The sequence below is a fragment of the Epinephelus lanceolatus genome, chromosome 21 (genome assembly GCF_041903045.1).
Source record: "Epinephelus lanceolatus isolate andai-2023 chromosome 21, ASM4190304v1, whole genome shotgun sequence".
Taxonomy (NCBI): Eukaryota; Metazoa; Chordata; class Actinopteri; order Perciformes; family Serranidae; genus Epinephelus; species Epinephelus lanceolatus.
The window spans coordinates 17,047,060-17,067,028 of NC_135754.1; the positions used below are offsets into that span (position 1 = coordinate 17,047,060).

Consider the following 19,969-nt stretch of genomic DNA (forward strand, 5'->3'; position numbering starts at 1 on the left):
GATTCTGAAATTTGAATCAAGAAGTAACAATAACTCATAAGGTTTATAGCAGCCGCTTCAAAACTGTCAGTGGCGGAGTGCCATCATTACTGTCGGAAATGACAGGGGTAATTTTCAACATCTTAACACCAAACCTCCACTTCTGCTTTAGAAAAAGAAGACAAAATTGGGGGTTTGTTGTTGAGGCCATTACACAGGGAGATCAAAAAGAGTGTGTGTATTATATAATAATCTTCAAAGCACAAACAGGAGAGGAAACATGAGGATAATTTGAGCTTTAAACAAGGACAGCTGTTGTTTATCAGTCACTGCTTGTTGACCAGCTTTGCTCACATTTCAGTATCAAATGGAATATTAATTACAAATAATTACCCTCTCTGTGTCACCATTGAATCTGCCTGTCAGCCTTATTTTCTACTTCCAGCTGGTTTTTGTATTCGATTAAATGCTCCTAATCTCCTTAGACTGGTTTGTATGATATTTCCTACAAAAACAGAATAGTGAAGGAGGAGGCACCTACAGTATGTAGGCAGCATTTCTACTGAAGACAACCTCTGACAGAAGAGTCACACAGAACCAGTAATAAGGGAGACTGCCATTCAAATTGGGAAGCCGGAATTCAAGTCCTTGTGACAGTAAGGAACTTTTGTCAGTGTCCTTTAACAAAAATAGAAACTGGAGAAGATTCATGCAAAATATTCTCAACAGTGTACCTGTCCTCCACCATTCTGGTGGAAAGACATGCATAAGTACAAAGCTCTTTGCTCTCATTTTGTGTGTGTGTGTGTGTGTGTGTGTGTGTGTGTGTGTGTGTGCGCACCATCCTTGCAAAGTTGGAGTCATCTTATACCAGTGTTATTTTACATGCTGCCTTTTATTTCAAACTCATCTAATCCCAAAGCAGCTACCAGTGAAAAACAGCAGGTAATGACAGCAACTGGTTATCACTCATCAGTATTCATACATGTTCTAATTCACATTTAAAAAAGTAAAATAAATAGTCAAACATTAGAAGTGATTGAACATGTAAAACAATTCCTGCTACAAAAATGGATTTTAAAACTATACATGAAAAAACTCCAACATGGCAAACCGTACGCAACCCTCCACAAATTATGGCTATTTCCCTACAAATATTTGATTCATAAAAAATAAATATAGATCAATAAAATCGTATAAAGTAACAGTGAAAGCTGGGTATGTGTGTGTAAAAACAGATCTAAGGCCCTCAGAGGCCCTGCACCTCCCACAGCAGGATCTCATTATAAGCTACAGTAAAAAGAAGAGTCCCTGAGGGAGAGAAGTGGCATGTCTGCAGTGAGTCGCTGTGCTGCAGGAAGTCCTGGAACTTGCCGCTCATCGACTCGATCAATTTCAACACTCGCTCTGATAAGAGATTAGACATAGAGGGAGAAGTTAATTATACTCTAAAGTACCACTACTGGAATCTAATATCTTTATTGGATCCATATATGGATGCATGATGAAAAATAAGCTCTGAGTTTACCTTTCGATCCCACAGCTATGAGCTGGTTCTTACAGGAGAGGCTGAAGCATGTGGCCCAGTCAGGCAGGGCAATCTTTTTTATTATCTGTAGATAGGAAAAAAAACATATTGTATGAGATTACACACATATTTGTGAATCCTGTCAGCAACATCTGCCTTGCACGGGTTATGCTTCGGTGGTATCAAGTTATTAAGGTACAGGTTAATCAGAAATCTTCACAATTTGATTTTCAATCTGTCAAAAATACAGACGCTCCTCTTTCTATTAAACTGATGTGGAGATACTGTATTGAGGCGATGTGTTGTAGTGCACTCGCCACCAGAGGTCAGTCTCTACTGTGGAACAAGCAGCTGAGCTTGGGAAGAAGACGTGGGGATAATGTTGCAGAGCTACTAAACAGCAGGCCAGCAATGGCAGAGAGTAAAAGTGGGGGAAAATCATATCTTCACATATAACTCTGTGAATTGAGGTGTCCCGCTTGTATGGCTGTCAGTAGCTTCTATCATCAGCACCTCAGCTTTTTTTTTTGACACTGTGAAATGTCAGGGAAGTATGTACGTCTCAAAAAATAGAAAGCACCAAAGTCTAGTACTGGGAAAATCACAACACAGTGTTAGAGGAGTGAAGCAGGGGGGGAGCTACAGTACCTGCTTTTTGGCCAGGCTGTAGAAGGACAGCTCTTTCTCTACTCCGTAGCCAGTGTAGACCACTAGGCTGGGGTCTGTGGGGCAGAAGGCAGCCAAGCTGGGAGGTGGGCTGTCATCCTATAACACATGCATGACAGACAAACATGAACTGAGCTTAGTAGAGATTTCCAAAAAGGGCTAAAAATAATAAGTATGAGAGACTGAGCATCCATGAGCCTTAAAAAGAGATATGCAGCAGCACTCAACATTTAGAGTGTCATCTCTATCCATTACCATGAACTACTACTTAAAATACAGACGATACCCCAAAATAGGCCGGAGCAGGAAATGTCAGCCAGTCAAGCAGATCACATTTGTCCTTCAGCCAATCGGCAGCCCACACACTGACGCGTCTGTCGGCACTGGCCGCCAACCACATCTCGTTTCCTTCCAGTCCGAAATTCTTACACTGAGGATTAGAAGGTGAAACTGCTTCAGATACGTGCTGATGGAAAAAAAAAATGTCAGAAAATGTCACAACCAAAGTAGGAATTTCAGAGAGCACTCATTTCTATAACCTGGCACGCTGTAGATGGAGAGAGCAGATGAGAGAACATGGATAAGAGGAAGGCAGATAACCTGTCGAGAGCACTTGTATTTCATTTCCTATAATATGTGTTTCATTTTAGGATAAATTCATGAAATGTATCCAATGCCTCTGAAATAGACAGACTAACTACTGTTTTATTATTCTGCCGAATGTATTAAAATATTCACTAAATTATCAATAAACATTTGAAATAAATTCCATGTGGCTTTTTAAGGCAGTACGCGGTCTCTAAATGAATTAATGGCACTTGAAACAAAAATCTACATTTTCTAGACTAATGACTGATAACATTTACGGATAATTAAATGTCAGAGTTTCTATTTTCTATTACTGATTAATCCTGATTATACAGTATAAAAACAGTCCATTTTTACGAGTTTTTAGTCGCAATTTTGGAAAGTCTTTCTATGTAACAAGCTTCAGGCAGACAGAAATGATTCGTGTTGTTTGCGCCTGCAGAAATATCAGTTTCAAGTATATTTAAGAGGGAAATTTAAACTTCACGGAGAATCAAGCTCCAGGGAGAAATAACACAGAGTAAAAGGTGTTTGATTAATAAGTATTTGATGTTGCAGAAATGCCTCAGCAGTGCACTGTCAGGGTCATTATTGTCACTGTAATCACTGTAAATGAAGCTCATCGGGGGCTACTTTAACCTCTCTCACTGTTTCTAATGTGCTGTAATGTTAAGCTCTGTTGGTAACTTTTATATTTCATATTAACACAGCACTAAGACGCATAATCTGTGAAAAAAAAAAAAACAATCATACTCCTCTACCTACACTATTGCCTTGTAGCGCTTCTAATGGCCTGCCTGGAGTCAGGGAGTCTCAAACACAGCTGTCAAATCACATCAATCACTGCTCGTGATCTGCTTTCAAACTGTCAAACCAGGCAGTGCTGATCAAATATGACCCATGATTTTGTTGTGCAATGCCTATTTCTCACCTCAGATGTTTTCAGAAACATATTTTAGTGTACTGTTAAGCTGTCTCATGTGCTTCTGTCAGAATATAGCGACAGTTTCATCAAATATGACACATTTATTTTGAAGCTCTGCTAAACCCTCACTTCTTGGTCTGACTCAGTGAGCTGACCTGTTCATTCACACACTGGATGGTGGTAATCTGCGCTCCTTTGTGGTCCTTGATGACACGCACAGTCGCTCCATTCACCGGGCTGCTGACGGCTACCAGACCATTCTTCCCTGCTGAAAGGATCACATGACCTGTAGGGGGCCAAAAAGAGTCACACAGGCAAACTAGATGAAACAAAGCAACTTTGATATAACATTAAAGTAACTGCAAGCACATGAGCTTGATCATAGGTCTTTGAATTCGAAGGGAAGTTCACCTCCTGACTGCTCAAATCTGCACTGACCTGTCCTTTGATCATTTTTACATTGTCCTTTTAGTGTTTGACCGCTATAACAGTAACACACATTTATAGCTCTTCTCTGAAGGATGTTAAAAGGCATGACACAAACACTAAAAGATACAGACTGAGACTGGGAAAACTGGGGCAAAGCAAGGGGGCACAAAAACACAGTTACATTTTTTCATTAAGAAACAATGCAATTAGTGCACTTATTGTAAATTCAATAGAAATTCAATGAATAGAAAGAACATTGGACTGTTTGCCACATTCATTTGACTAATTCAATAGAAAATGGCAGTTGTTGTTAGTTGTTACGGTGACAACACAGGTCGGTGAGGCTGTAAAGTGTTGGTTTATTTATACGAAAGTTAGCCTGCTACAATGGCTGCAATGGCAACAGTACACATAACAATGCCACTCTGACCTTACTCTCACTCTATTTCTGTGGTAACTTCAGAAGATGGAGGTTTCTGGCACTGCTATCCCCTCTCACCGTTAGCAGAGTACTGGATGGCAGTGACAGCCACTTGATGGGGATGCAGCTTCACCTCCATCTCTGAGGAAGAAAGCCGGAAAATCCGCAAGGTCCCGTCGCTGTATCCTGCAGCCACACATGCGCTCTCAATACTGGAAGAGGTGCTCCAGCACACACAGCCACAGGCCTGACCCACAGAGAAAAACAGAAGGGCGTATGATGTCACAATCAAATCAGAAGTTGTACAAGTTACTCTATTTGTGTAAATTGTAAAATCCCCCAATTTTTGCTGACTTTCCTGACAAATAAACAGAAGTCTAAGATGTTCGGCCAAGGTGTCAGTTAGAGAAAGGATCACAAGTCCTTTAGTTTATACTTGACCTGACCCACCTATTCATTAAGAGGTGTATTCACTCACCTGGTTGAGCACCTGGAACTGCACCACCAGTTCGTTGCTGGGGGCTGACCACACCCTCACGCTGCCGTCCTCGCTGCAGGTGGCAAAATGTCTCTCATCAGAACTGAACACCACATCATTGACCTGGACAGCACATAGCAGTACACACAGAGAATGAATGTCCTGAGAAGTCACATCATGTAAATTTCATCCTTCTTGTCTGGCCATTTTTGTGAGGTTGCTACTCTCTCTCTCTCTTTTCTTTTGTTTTGGTAACTATCACCCCTTGCCCGAATCAGTGAGCAATGCTTTTTTAATTAGACATCATCAGAAATAATCATCATGATTATAAATGTTGACTCACCAAAAAAGCTGACAGGTAAATGAATAAAACACAAAAAGGAAACCGTTTATGGTCGACAGCCTATTTCATCAATATCATTACAAGTAATGATAGGCTAGTAATGATACAGCAAAATTGCTGTTTGCATAAATTAAAATAATTAAGTATAATTAAGAATCAAAACTAAAGTGAGGCTATAATGACATTTTGTTAAAAATAATTAGCAAGTCTATATTCCTCCAGCAGGGCTGTCCACAGTCTGGGTAGTCCTAACAGCAAAAAACAATTCTTTGATCTGAAACTACCTTTAAGTTTGATAAATAAGCCAATTAAGTAGTAAAACCAGTGTTTTCCTCGTATCAAAGCAACTCTGTGTTTTCAATCCCTTCAAGAGCTGAGGAGTTATTTTAGTTTTCCTGACGTAAACCGACTGAAAGCTTGAAGTAAAAAACAATTGCAATTAATATGTGTTAATTGTGCTGGTGGCCTTGCCATCAGTTCATTGAAATGTCATCAATAACTCTTAATTGCTTCCCTGCTGCCTCCTTACTTTGATTTTATCATCTTTATATATCCTGGTTCAAACACTCTGTAATATGAAATACTCCTCTTCCCCAGGGATCACCTTTGATGTGTGATTGACAGGTCATTAATACAGATTCTCACAGCAGACTTTTGGACTCTCAGATTAGTGGGACAAGCAGATGTTAAGTAATTACATTCATGATGTCTCAGTAATCAGTTTCAGCAGGGGTTTCCACAGTGTGTTATAGTGGAGATGACAGTTATAAGCTGTATGCTCCAGCCCATGATGTGCATATGGTTTTTTTTCATATCCAGAGGCTCACACTGGTACCTTGGTTTTGTGCCCGCTGACCAGCCGGATGCTGCTGCTGTCGGACCAGTTGATGTACCAGAGGGTTCCTACTGTGGTGCCCACAATGCCCATGTCCATTGTGTTATCAAATGCTGCACTGACTGTCGTCCCATCCAGCATTATCTCCTGCTCCAACACCACCATGGTCCCTCTGAAGGAAAGACCAGAAACAATGAGGTCATTAAGTTAAATCTAGACATGACCGCTTGAGGATGAATTGTGACCATATTCTTACTTATTATCTGTTTCACACAATACATTGTAACAAACAATTCTTCTAATTTGTCCTCTTTATATGCATGAAGGAGAGCTTACTGCCAAAAAAAGTCTACAAGTCAGGTCTAGCAAAAGTGAAAAAGCGCCATAAAACAGCATTAAACCATTACCACACATTTGTATACAGTATCCATACAGGCGTGTAGTAGAGGGGTGCTACATTCCCATATAGAATCATCAGCCACATCAATAAATGGCTGCTGTGGCAGACACTACATCTCCCAGAATGCCCCACCACTCACACAGGTGTAGGTGTGTAAGGCATTTAATTGAAGCAGGAATGAGGAGTGAGACCTATGGCAGAAGAAAGGAAGTAAAGAAACAGAGAGCACACTGCTAGAAGGAGATGGGCAAACTGACTTAGAAAAGCCCAACTACATTCAGGAAAGCACCTCAGCCAGTATCATTCAAGCGGAAAAAGACAGACTTTATGTTATCTAATATTCTTAATTTAAATTATTTTTTATGTTTTACCCATTTCTAGCTCTTTACTTTTAATGAGACTCATGGGGGTATACAACTACACTTTTTAACAAGTCTCTTGATGTAAAAAATACCCACAATCACACAGGAAAATAAATTAGACTTAGTTCTTGCCCTTTTGCAGAATCTTATAGAAACTAAAATGAAACAACACAGGCATGCCACCATGGTTCTCTGAGTAAACTGTATGTATGTATGTATTCATCATAAGATAATAGAATAAAAGGAACTGCTGCCTTTCTAAGATGCAACATTAGTAGAGAATGAGCTACAGACCTGTCTTCCCCATTGCAGACATTTTCCTGAGGCTTCACGCCCCGTACGGCTTCTACCTCCCACAGTCGCAACCAGCGGGTGTTGCTGCCAGTCAACAGACAGTTCCCTCGACACAGCAGAACTCCTACACCAAGACACCATCAATTCTGTTACAGGTTGTAGAAACCCAGGACTGGAATACATTTAAACCACATGACTCAAAATGACAGCAATGTTTTAGGCAACTTCGTGAAATAAAAAATAGCAGACGATAATGGTGTTGTGTGTTTTTTCCCGTAAGAATCATTAAGAGTATTTAGCTTAAAAAAATATTGTTGTCCAAATTAGATGGTTAGAATACATTCCATTTGTACCTATCTCTCCCTCATCAGCTTCCCAGGTCATGAAGCATCGCTGTGTGTTTACGTCCCAGACGCAAACGTGTCCTCGATTGGTGGCGGTGAACAGAAACGAGTCCATGTGGTAGCACAGAGCCGTCAGCTCCACATCACCCACCTCTGCTGGTGCTCTCACCCTCTGGACCTACAAGTGTCAATGAGTGGTTAATCTTTACTGTATGTACCAAAGCAAATACATCTGAAACATCTGTGTTTTTTGGTGGTCACTTACCTTGAGGTCTACATTGGAGCCATGCGTGTGGAGGAGACAGAAGTAAACCCCTTGGCTGCCCACACAGGCCAGCTGGCTGGCTGCGGAGGGGCTGAAGGCCACGTCGTGGATCGGCCCTGACACACTCACACTGGACAGCAGCTGGAAGGTCTTAGTGCTCCACAGAGCCACCTCTGGGGCAGAGAAGTCTCCTACGGTGGTATGGCAAGAATCAGAGTCGTTTGATTGGCCGCAGTGGAGACATTTTCTGTATTTTAATCAACCATGTCAAGTGGTGCAACACATCAAGTTGAAACGCTCATGACAAATGGATGCAATCCAATTCACATTTTACTGACCAGCAGAGAGAAAGAAGCGATCATCCCTGGAGAAAGCAAGACTCTGCACCGCCCCTCTGTGGTAGGAGATGGTATTACGGCAAGTTCCATTCTGGACATCCCAAATGCAGATGAGGCTTCTGCTACCATTACTGCCAACAGCTGCTGATGCCACTGTCTGGCAGGAAGTGACAAAGACACAGAGCACCTTCATGTTAAGCTATGGGCTTTCCTCATTTGTCTGTTTTGTGCCTCCTTGTCTCCTCCATCCTCCTGCCTGTGACCTAAATATTGATCTCAGCACGCCAACTTGAGGGATGTGTGTATCCTTTGCGGAAGTCTTTTCAGCACCCGTTAAGTCAGCTGTGCCACACATCATATTTAATGGATGTCACTTTAAATTGATGACTCCGAAGCACGGATGTCACATTTTGTTAAATGCCAGTTAACTCATCTCCTCTCTCCTTGTGCTTCTCCCTTCAATCAATCAATCAATTTTATTTATAAAGCCCAATATCACAAATCACAGTTTGCCTCACAGGGCTTTACAGCATACAACATCCCTCTGTCCTTATGACCCTCGCAGCGGATAAGGAAAAACTCCCCCAAAAAAAACCCTTTAACGCTTGCATCTTGAGTGAGAGGAACTAAGACGCGATTAAAAGAATCAAGGATGTACAAACGTAGACATGAGAAAAGCCTTCTGACACCATATGACACGAGGCTAACAGGATGCATGTTGAACATCAGAAAATAGCCTGCTTCATAATCCTGGATTTCTTAGGCCTCAAAACTGTTGATCTGAATTTTTCTGAAAGATGATTCTCAGACATCTGATCTAATAGTTTTTGATTAGACTTTTAGAAAAAAAATTACTTCAACCCTCTTTGTTAGGCAAGGACATTCATTTAAGTGGAACCAGCTGCTTTAATACTTTGATGAAGCAGCCTTGTGATTTTCTTCTGGCCGTTTACAATCCTCTGTGTTGACTGCCACTTATTCAACGCATTAAAAGTGTTTTCAGAGCCTCACTTGGAGCCAGCTTCTGTTTGAAGGTAAGACTGAGTGCTGACTCCCCACTTAGACAAGTGCTGAACACAAAAAGCTCACATAGCACTGACCAACCAAGCAGCACAATCAAGTGTGAAAGCCAATTCAAGTCCTGACAAGACATCCCTGTCTCTGGTCTCCTGGTGAGAATGGACTCAAGGATGTTAGTTTCCCTCTGTGTCTCTTGCCTGATGTGAACCCATTAGTGATCCCCTGCAGTGACCAACCAACTCGCTGATATACTAAATTTTGTTCCCTGCTGAGCTGAACAGCTGAGGCTGGTTGAGTAAATTTCTTTATTTAAAAAGACACCAGCAGGAGTACCCAAGAGACCTGAGTGGACAGTAACATGAGCTCTGTCATTATTGCTATCGATACACCACAAAATCACTGTTATAAACTGCGAAGTCCAGAACTATGAAAAGTACCTGTGCATCATTTGTGACTGCCAGACAGGAGATCTCCTCGGTGTGACCCTGCAAGTGCCTCTGACTTCCTGTATGAAGGTACTCCACCACCACCACACAGCCACACGAGTATGCAAACAAACCTGCAATAGAAACCAATTGTTGGATAGGCCGAAAAAGTCAAGTTCTGACTTTTAAATTTGAGAATTTTTCTGTATACATACTACACACTAAGCACTTGGATTTGACAGACAATAATTATACTTTAAGTTTTCCCAAATAATATTTCCACACAGTTTTTATTTTGCTTTCTGTGTACTATAATAACCTTGGTCAGGGCTCCACACCATGTTTCCACGCCCATTGCCATTGTAGCCAATCACTGCTTTCAGTTTTATGCCCTCTTCGCCTGGTTGGGGAGCCACAGCACCCTGCGTCGGAGACAACATTAAAACTGGACAGTAAACAAACTAATACACCCAGTGACTGCAGTCTATCATTATACAAAGAGTTCTTTACCTGATCAAGAGTGGAGGTCTTGAAACGTGGCATAAAGTGCCTGTAACAATCAGGACGCACTGGCATCCTCCCTTTTAATTCACCTAAATGACAAAAAGAGCAGACAGAAGCAGTTAATAGAAGCAGAAACTCAGTAAACTGTTAATGAAGGACAATGCAGTGGGGCAGTTACCAGCACCTATGTGACTTGTATTCAGGGAAGATGTGTTGACCAACTCTGTGACTTTGAGGAAAGAGGAAGCAGGTCTGGAGTCAGGGGAAAGACCTGAACCAGGGGCTGGGACGGCAGCGGTTGTGATGGTTGGGGTGCCATCACAAATCGACAAGGAGCCCAAACCTGCAGAGGGGAAACACAAGGGAAAATATGACTGAGGGTGACGATAAAGTCAATCATCAAATCTCTCTGTCCAACACCTCTGTTATGGCCATTGTGCATGAATCTTTGTGTCACTAAGCAGCTACTAAAAACTTGGCATTCATTGCTGAGAGCCGGGATATTTCTTGGTAAACCACTGATGTTAATCACTGTTAAAATATGAAATGAAATAAACAAGGCCACAATTTAAAGGCTATTACTTATATTTTAGTAAAAGTGCACTCCTGAATAGTCTTAAAATATCAATAAAAAATCCTGTGGAGAAAGCTTCGCCTCCTTCAGTTCAATAATAATCTAACTGAATGGTAAATTGGCTTACAGCAGGAGGGTGGCAATTTACACTGAACGGTGAAGGAGCATGAATGCGAATTAGAAATGCATTTCTCTTTCTTGCACTGCTCAAAACTACAACTGTGTCAATACCTTGCAATTATCTGAAGTCTACAAATTCATGAATGGACTAGTCAATTACACATCACAGTAAATCCAGAGGGAGAGGCGTTTTCCAAATCTGGAACGCTTCAAAAATGTCAGTCATGACAGAACAGTCAGAGCAGTTTCGCTAATGCACGCTGACATTTGAAAAAACACATTTAAGTAGCGTACAAGCAATAACAAAAAGAGCTGTTGATGACATATTAAGGAATTGGAGGAAAAGTTTCCAACACTAATAACACTTGACTCACTGCTAATTCAAGATTCTAAGTTTTCTACTGAACAGATGCAAATCTACTCAATGTAGCTGAATTTTTAGCCACTGAAACTATATGGACATCAGCTACGTGTGTGCATTTTGACAGCTATTCATACAGTTAAATATAGATAGAATGTGCTGGTGGGTAATTTTAGAAACAAAGAAAGAGAACTCACCCCCTTGGTCGACTTGGTCAAGGGTGCTGATGTTAAGTTGTGGTGGTGGTGATGAGGGGAGGGGCGCTGTCTGTCGGGGCATCCCATTGGACAACTGAACTCCACTCGCTTCAGCTTCTGGTTGAACTGTTGCTTGAAAACACAACAGCACCAATTTATTTGTAATAGGTGGGACCACGGGAATCAGGTTGATCGTTTATTACTGTAAAATAAATATTCTAAATTAAGTTACCTGATTTAGGAGCTGAGATGTAGCTTACTCTGAGAGGTGAACTGTGTGTGAGGAGAGAGTGTGTGACATTTTACTAATAAATCTTATAGAGTCAAACACACACATTAACACCAAGATTCAAACATGTAACAAAGATTATTACCGGCTATCAGTCAAAGAGTCGACAGGATGTGCCAGGAAGTCCCAAATGAATATGGCATCTCCCACTGAGACTACGCCCAGTTGGTCAGGGGTGAAGCTCACCTGGCGGATCGGCTGACTGTGGCCTATGAACATCTGGTACAGAGAAACACGTTTCAGACTCTCCTGACACAATATGAGCCACTGATAGTCCTAAAGCTAAAATCAATGAAGACAACATGCTTTAGTGATGAATACACTGTTTACCACACAAGTGCACCGCAAGATGTACATGTTCAACAGTATATGGTGAGGTGAATGATTAATTAGACGATCTACAGAACATGAATTGACAACAATTCTGATTATCGAGTGAACGTTGTAGTGTTTCCAAGGAAAAATTACAAAAATCTTTTTGTTTCAGCTTCTCAGATGTTAACATTTGCTGTTTTTCTGTGTTAACTGAAGTTAACTCAAGACCTGAATAACTGAATTGGATTTTGAACTTTAAAGCAGGCTATTATTGATACTGGAATTTCTAAGTTTACAATATTTACAATATACAATATAGATACAATATTTTGAAACATATTGATATTAAATACCTTTTTTTGATGGGGAAAAACTTACATTAAAGGCATAGTTAAAAGTTACATTCTGTTAATGTCTGTCTTTAATTGCCTTTATAAAACAAGGCTATAACATGACAACGACAACATCACCTTTATTGGTCAGCAGCAGTGAACCGAAGAATGATTGAAGCAAGTATTAAGAGAGAGTGTAAATGACTTAAAATTGGTAAGGTAAAAGGTAAATTAAGGTTTGTAAAAAGGGTTGAAGCTAAGATTAAAATTACTTCCTGTCCCCTTTTTTCTTTGATCCAACAGGGCTTTTATTTTGACGCCCTCTCCTAGTGGAAACAGGATATTAAAGCAGAAAAGTGTGAGAGCAAAGGAGGGAAGACGACCAACTTTGCTCTGCAATATCAAGTTCTTGCTTCTTGTATAGCTAAGCACCTGGCTGGAATGGGAACAAGGTACAGTGTCATTTAATGTTTTATGATTTCTGTGTGGTGATGTGCGTTTTAATTGATTCGACAGTAAACAAGTGTTTAAATTGAAATGTATTGCTGACGCAGCAGTCATGCTTAAAATAGCTGCAGGTTTAATTGAATAATGGTAACCTCACTGTGATACTGACCTTCCTGTGTGTTTAAAGGTTGATATTGTAGATATGTATTTGTTGTTGTATTTATGGATTATGTGCACATATATAAGTAAGAGCTAATTTTATCTATTTGTGTGCTTTGTAGCTCTTACAGTGTTTTCAGAAGAAACTGTGTTTTTTGGAGGAAAGGTGTTCTGAAGAAAAAGGTGATTCAGAAGGAAAAGGTTAATGACTGTGTTCACTAGATGCTTATTTGTCTCACTTGTAAAGTAAATAAAGCAGCAGCAGAGACTATCAAATATTCATCCCAAGAGAAAAGATTACATTCCAGTCGACAGTACTCATTCTAAAAGGTATCAACTGTTGACTACCTGTGAGTTGATGTCGAGCTGCATGTTATAATCCCACACTTTCACAGCATTGTGTCCTGCCGTCAGCATAAATCGACTGTCTTCACTCACAGCCAGGGACGAGCACTGGTGTTTGTCGACCTTAGACACCTGTCAGGAGGACAGAAATCCAGTCAGAAACACACACTCCACCATATGGGTGAATAAGAATAGTAATAAGATGACTGTGTGGAGACAAACTGTACATATTGCACCAAAACTCAAATTACAGACACATTTGCTACGTTTGTAATGACACCTCTTTACTTTTCTTTCTACATCTCAAGTAAATGCTCAATCTTAGACCCCCTTAGCAAGCCATTTATTGATCTTGAGGACCTAACATGGTCGGGCTAATGTGTTAAAGCTCAGTATTGGTACCTCTCTGAGCAGACGGCCCGTCTTGGTGCTAACCCAGAGGATCTTGTTAGCAGATGTGGCGACCAACAGGTGTTCCGTGGAGGCTGGAGAGAAGCAGATCCTCAGTGCAGAATCAAGACGGGTGCTTTGTACGTCCAAAATACTCACATCTACATGAAGCAGCTAGACAGAGATGGAGTGGGTCAGTGTGGACACGCAAGAACATACAATAAGACATAAGCTCAGGTGATATGTTGAAAATATTATCTTCCTGGAATGTGAATATTATGCACATATAGATAAACCTTGGGTACATCTTCTGCATGGTTCTGGGGAAGGGGTGATGCGGCCTCACTACTACTTCATAACAGTTTTCTTAAATCTGATCTTAATTCACGTTAGCAATGTGACAAATTATGCTGAAAGGTGACAGTGTGTAAGATACCTCATCCAGAGACTGTGAGTCAGCGACAGTGACAATGTACTCTGAGGGACCGATAAAAGCCAGGCAGCGGCTGTCACTGCTCACTTTGAGAGCATCTGGAGCGTGCTCGGTGCCACGGGCCACCACATTACCTAGCCAGTCAAGGACAGAGCAAATCAAACAACGTAGATGTTGAATGTGGCTGCCTGATATGCTTAAAATGATAAGCTATTGAGTAATTCACTATATCAACTGCTAACACAACAACAACAACAAAAGTTTATCTTATTTTTTTGTTAATTTTGAAGTTCTTATTTCTGATAAGTGTAACACAGGATGGACTGAGATTAACTCAAGGTGTGTTTGTGCAGTGGTTTGTGCCAGAGTATACATACACACAACTCTGATGATGTTGTGGTCTTCCTCGGAGGTGTTGTACAGTGCCAGAGAGCCCTGAGAGTCAGCACTGTACATGAACTCCCCGTCCGGAGAAAAAGCAAGACCCACCACTTCACCTCTGTGCTGCCTATAATATACATATGTATATGTAAATACAAACAAACACAAAAATAAACAAGAGCACAAAAGCAGTCAGTATTCTCTTGGTGGACACACACAAAAAGCATGTTAAAATGCACTTAAACAAACACATACAAGACACACAAGGTTTAGTGCATCAAACCAGATGAGAATTTTTCATCTTAACATGCAGTCAAAACTGCATGTTTTATCTATATCAAATTAGAACTGTGAATGTGTGTCCTTACCATCAGTGCCAAAGTAGTAGTACAGTACTACTATTCCAGTCATTTGATGATTTATTGTAGAACTTGAATAGGTGTTGCAACATGTCAATGATTTCAGAGTGGATAGGGCTGCGTGCATATACAAAATATCACCATAATCCAAGAGTGACATTATAGCTAACTGAACAATTGTCACTCCGTTTCTAAAGCGAAGCATGACAGAATGCTGTACAGTGCACCTAATATAATTCTCACCTTCTTTGTGAGCTTGAGCACTTGTTTTAAATGAAAGCTTGTCATCTAGCCAGATGCCCAGATATTTGTATTCGGTATTGTGTTCAAATTGGGCCCCATTTAGGAATGGATGTGGGAGGCATTACAATCACACTTCCTTGACATTATAAATAGCATAAATTTAGTCTTGGACCCATGTAAAACTAAAAATCTGAGATTTTTCAAGGATTTCTGCACACAGCACAAAGAACTGTATCATCTGCATAAAAATGTGCTTTGACTTTTTGTACTTAGGCACAGATATAATTTATGTACAGAGTGAACAACAGTGGGCCTATAATTGAACCTTGTGGCACACCATTTTTAATCTTAAAAAACACTAAAAAAATGCATCATCAAACCCATTAAGGCCAATTTATCCAGAAGTAGCCTGTGATTAACAGTGTCAAAAGCCTTTGATAAATCTATAAACAAAGCTGCACAGTGTTTTCTACAATCAAGAGCAGAAACTACATAATTTACAACCACAGTCGCTGCTGTAATGGTGCTGTGGCCAGCTCTAAACCCAGACTGACAGGGACATAAAATAGTATTTGCAGACAAGAAAGTATAGAGCTGTTCGTTTACAAAAGATTCCAACACTTTTGCTAGACATGTGAGTTTGAAGACAGGCCTATAGCTATTCAGATCATCTGTGTCTCCTCCTTAATGTTGAGGAGTTACTAAGGCTTGAGTTTGAACCAGAGCAGAGTATTAAATTAAAATGTGTCAAGGGCACAGCAATGATGGGGGCAGCAAGCTTCGATGTCAGCTCTTCCTGTCATTGTGAAGCAGAATTCGCCAAGCACTGGATTGTTCACCCACTAACAGGGAACGTGAGCTGGGTTTAGACCGTCGTTAGACAGGTTAGTTTTACCCTATTGATGACGTGTTGTTGCAATAGTTATCCAATAGTAATCATAATCACTATATTGTGCCTTGAACAGCTGGCCTGCAGCTGAGACTGGCCAAGCTGGCAAGAATTGTATCTAGCTCCCCTTTCCAGCATTTTGACATTACTTTTTTTTTTAATTTAAATTTTTATTAAATTTTTAAGACAAAAAACAAAACAAAAACACACACACACACACACACACATACACACACACACACAAACACCAAAATCAACACAGACTTAACAAAGACAGCCTTATTCCCACGACATAAACAGCAGAGCTCACAGTATATGTTTCAAAAGTCTAACAGCTCAGCATCGTCTATTGAAAAGTTCATAAGTTGACCCATTCCAGGGGTCAGGCTTGAAAAAAAAAAGAAAAAGCAAGAAAACAAAAAAACAAAAACAAAAAAAAAACAAGCAAAACAAAATATACATCCGCAAAGGCAAGTAGATTCCTCAGAAGTACAATGTTTGACTCCTATCCCATATTTAATCCTTTTACAAAAGACAAAAATTGATTCCACACCAGCAGATATGATTCTTTGTAATGATGCAGTTTGGCTATCATTAGTTCAAATGATGCATTCTCTGTCATTAATTCATTAATTTAACCCAATCTCTATATTCAGGTCTAGCTTGGCCTTTCCAGTCACGAAGAATAACTCTTGCAGCTGAAATAAAGCCTGTCACGGCAAGAGCAAATGCAGGTTTTGAAATTTTAGGTAGACATGACCTGTCTCCCGAGAGGCACAGCTGGATTGATTCAGGTACAGGTACACCAAGCCATTCCTGAATTGTTTTGATTACCTCTCTCCAGAAAGGCAGAACTACATTGTATGGATAAAAGTGCCTTCATGCGTCTTACATTTCCAGCATAAGTTATTTTCGAGTAAGCCCATTTTGTGGAGACGGACAGGTGTAAAATAATATCGATGAAGTATTTTATAGTGTATAAACTTTCCCTGAGTTTCTCTTGTGAACCAGCCTGCATTAGAGATGATCTTTTTCCAAGAATCCTTATCAATATTCAAACTTAGATCCTTCTGCCAAATAAGACTAAGGCTCTCAGTATCGCCATATATGGCATTAGCTGTCATCTTATAAAAAGTGGCAGCTGAATGATTATTTTTAGGTAATTTAAAATAAGCCTGAATTATATTGTCTTCACCAGGCATCTGTTTTACCAGACTCACTAAACTACTTCTTATTTGCAAGTATCTCCAAAAGTCAGCTTTATCTTTTAGGTTAAACTGTGTGTAGAGTTCTTCAAAAGATTTAAATGTTTTGTCAATAGCCAGAGATGATAGATTTCGTATACCCCTCGATAACCATGAGTGCCAGTAAACAGTTTTTTTTCTCCACTGTTATTGCTGGGTTATTCCAAGGTGAAGAATATCCCAGTTTATATTGTGAGATCTTTAATAATTTGTGAAGCTTAGCCCAGACATTCTTTGAGTGTTGTAGGATTAGCCTCTTTGCTCCCAGGATTATTAAATATTAGGTTTTTTTGTGACAAAACCTCGATTGGACTAAAAGGGACAGTGAGTTCTTGCTCTATTCCTGTCCATCCTAATAGTCTCATTTGTCCAATGTCTCGCCAATTTAGCCAGCTCAAAGGCAATACTATACAACTCTACATTAGGTAGGGAAAGCCCACCATTTTGACATTACTTGACACATTATATAATAGCATATAATTATTGTGCCCATGCAAGTATCCAAAATAAAGAACTGCAATCACTGCTGGAGTTCGAGCTTCCACCTTAGTTTAGACATACTTGTGTTCAGCCAGCAGTTTGGCACTGGAGATGTCAAAGACTCTGACGATGCCGGAGCTGAAGCCACAAGAGAAGACTTGCTCACTGGGATGGAAGGCCACTGAGCAGGGGCTGTCCTCTGACACAAAATCATACAACTAAGAACAGGAGACAACAGACATTTAGTTAAAGAGTAAATAAGCCAACAGTAAACCGACAGTGCCATTTTCTTTAGTTTAAAGTTACACTCATTAGAGGAGTGACTTCACATCAGTAGAAAAAAAAAGAAATACTTTTTTTGTTATTCAAAGTCTCTTAAACAAGTCCAAATAGTTTGCTTTGTGGTTAAGTTTGTTGCTGTGGAGATGGCAGTGCAAAGTCAAATAAATAGCATTTTCAAAATTCTTTAAAATGGGGAGCTTGATGCTCAGTTTTGCCAACAAACACAGATGACTGAAGCAACCATCTCTCCTTTTTCTAAAGCACAAAACAGTCTGACAGAGAACAAAAACAGAGCCTTGAACGTCTTGGCATCAACAGAGAAACTGACAACTGACAAAAAGCCACATACTTGGGTTTTTTTTTTCTTCATTTTTTGTCTGGTGCAACAAATTGAAAGACACGGTAAATATATATTAAACACCTTCAAAAAGTACAATATGATTATTATGAAGAGGTAAAGAAAAAGTTGCTGAAAACCAAAAACGTGTTGTTGATTGACCTGATGCAGGGAATCCATGTTCCAAATGCGCACTGTGCCATCGGAAGAGGCTGTTGTGAGATGCCGACGGATGCCATCCACACTGAAGCCGAGCACAGTGTCTGTATGAGACCTCATCAGTGTGTTGTAACCACGGCTGCTCACATCGAGGAAGCCTAGGTTACCAGTAGAGGTGGCTGCAAGGACCTGAAGGCTGTCTGATGAGACTGACACCAGACTCACAGGTCCCTCATGCTCTGGAAAAAAAAAACAAAAAAAAAAAAACATGTGTATGAGTTTCTCCAAACAGATTCTTTAGTCTGTGTGAGGATGTAAGAGTGCTCACACACATCTCATATTCATGGTTCAAACATGGTGGGAAACTCCTTACTTCCAGTTTGCTGGAAGTGTATAGGCACTGTCAATCACAACAGATGACACCCGACAAACATCCACCCCGCAAACTAGAAAATGACAATCTAAACATACATAAACTAAAGATTATATCGCTGCCTGTGGAGTGGGAACTGTCACCTACTGTTTGTTGGCTGCAGGTAAAATACTATGTTATATCCCACTGAGCTATGCCTACCAGCCTCCAGGAGGACGGCAGAAAAATCAAGGGGCCAGAGTCGCAGGAAGCCATCTTCAGAGCCCGTGGCACAAAAAGACGAGGACACACTGATGCTGTTGATGGCAATGCCTGGACCTGGGACACACGCAAACATACAGCGATGTCTTTACAGGCTCTTCACAAAGTTTTTTTTCCATCTACCCAACCCCCACTTGAAACCAATAACACACCTGTGTTGAAAGTCCATTTCTCCCTGCGGTTTGCATGCTGCTGCTGTGCAGGCAACAGCCTCCTGACATTTCTAATAGTAACTCTGCTGTAGTCGATCTCAAAGATGTAGCCACTCCGACTGCTGGCAAATCTATGGGAGGACAGTCAGAGAGTTAAAATAGTCATCTTTTAATATAAATGCTCTAATCTAATTCTGATTAGAGTCAAACTTATACCAACTTCATGTAAACTTGGATGGTTTCCACCACTGGTTTGCTCACTCACAGTGTTCGATCATCAAGGTGCTGGTCGAAGTTTCCCTCCTCAAAGGCCACATCAGTGAAGTCAAGTGAGTGATATTCACCCAGGTTGACTGGACAGGATCGCAGCATCCTATTTCTCACTCGCCACAGGCGAATATTGTCACGACCACATGACACCATCCTGAAACAAGCACACTTGCCAATTAAAGCATGTTCTCAAGAGTGGGCACATGTCTTTTTTACTCCTGTGGCTAGAACTTTTCACCTTTCCCACACTCTCACCACATCAGTGTGAAAATTAATTATTTGCTGCAGACCTCTAACATGACATGAAACAGTATACATGGAATACAAGAGCACTCTTTGCATTGCTGTGCATGAAGATTACGAAGTAAAAACACCTGAGTGACAGCTGAAGATAAAGAAAGGACTGGACTGGGCTCCATTTAACTCTATATAA

General features: G+C 40.5%; 1 protein-coding gene across 3 annotated transcripts in view; it reads right to left on the minus strand.

The window, feature by feature from the left end:
• Nucleotides 1-858: 858 nt before the first annotated feature.
• wdr90 (WD repeat domain 90) overlaps nucleotides 859-19,969 on the minus strand; it is a 28,374-nt gene continuing 9,263 nt past the window's right edge. For 2 of the 3 annotated variants that reach the window (XM_033610603.2, XM_033610602.2), the window contains exons 16-43: nucleotides 19,532-19,690; nucleotides 19,267-19,397; nucleotides 19,055-19,171; nucleotides 18,484-18,719; nucleotides 17,784-17,920; nucleotides 14,484-14,614; nucleotides 14,110-14,240; nucleotides 13,686-13,847; nucleotides 13,287-13,415; nucleotides 11,771-11,904; nucleotides 11,629-11,669; nucleotides 11,397-11,528; nucleotides 10,329-10,487; nucleotides 10,151-10,233; nucleotides 9,960-10,062; nucleotides 9,653-9,774; nucleotides 8,196-8,352; nucleotides 7,858-8,048; nucleotides 7,602-7,770; nucleotides 7,249-7,372; nucleotides 6,193-6,364; nucleotides 5,015-5,137; nucleotides 4,615-4,783; nucleotides 3,842-3,972; nucleotides 2,460-2,603; nucleotides 2,156-2,272; nucleotides 1,508-1,592; nucleotides 859-1,386 (exon numbers count right to left, since the gene is read on the minus strand). In XM_033610603.2, the coding sequence (XP_033466494.1) occupies nucleotides 1,229-1,386; nucleotides 1,508-1,592; nucleotides 2,156-2,272; nucleotides 2,460-2,603; nucleotides 3,842-3,972; nucleotides 4,615-4,783; nucleotides 5,015-5,137; nucleotides 6,193-6,364; nucleotides 7,249-7,372; nucleotides 7,602-7,770; nucleotides 7,858-8,048; nucleotides 8,196-8,352; nucleotides 9,653-9,774; nucleotides 9,960-10,062; nucleotides 10,151-10,233; nucleotides 10,329-10,487; nucleotides 11,397-11,528; nucleotides 11,629-11,669; nucleotides 11,771-11,904; nucleotides 13,287-13,415; nucleotides 13,686-13,847; nucleotides 14,110-14,240; nucleotides 14,484-14,614; nucleotides 17,784-17,920; nucleotides 18,484-18,719; nucleotides 19,055-19,171; nucleotides 19,267-19,397; nucleotides 19,532-19,690 (3,847 nt within the window). In that variant the 3' untranslated portion in view covers nucleotides 859-1,228. The remainder of the gene's footprint in view (nucleotides 1,387-1,507; nucleotides 1,593-2,155; nucleotides 2,273-2,459; nucleotides 2,604-3,841; nucleotides 3,973-4,614; nucleotides 4,784-5,014; nucleotides 5,138-6,192; nucleotides 6,365-7,248; nucleotides 7,373-7,601; nucleotides 7,771-7,857; nucleotides 8,049-8,195; nucleotides 8,353-9,652; nucleotides 9,775-9,959; nucleotides 10,063-10,150; nucleotides 10,234-10,328; nucleotides 10,488-11,396; nucleotides 11,529-11,628; nucleotides 11,670-11,770; nucleotides 11,905-13,286; nucleotides 13,416-13,685; nucleotides 13,848-14,109; nucleotides 14,241-14,483; nucleotides 14,615-17,783; nucleotides 17,921-18,483; nucleotides 18,720-19,054; nucleotides 19,172-19,266; nucleotides 19,398-19,531; nucleotides 19,691-19,969) is intronic. The other variant, XM_078163356.1, reaches the window with a different exon arrangement.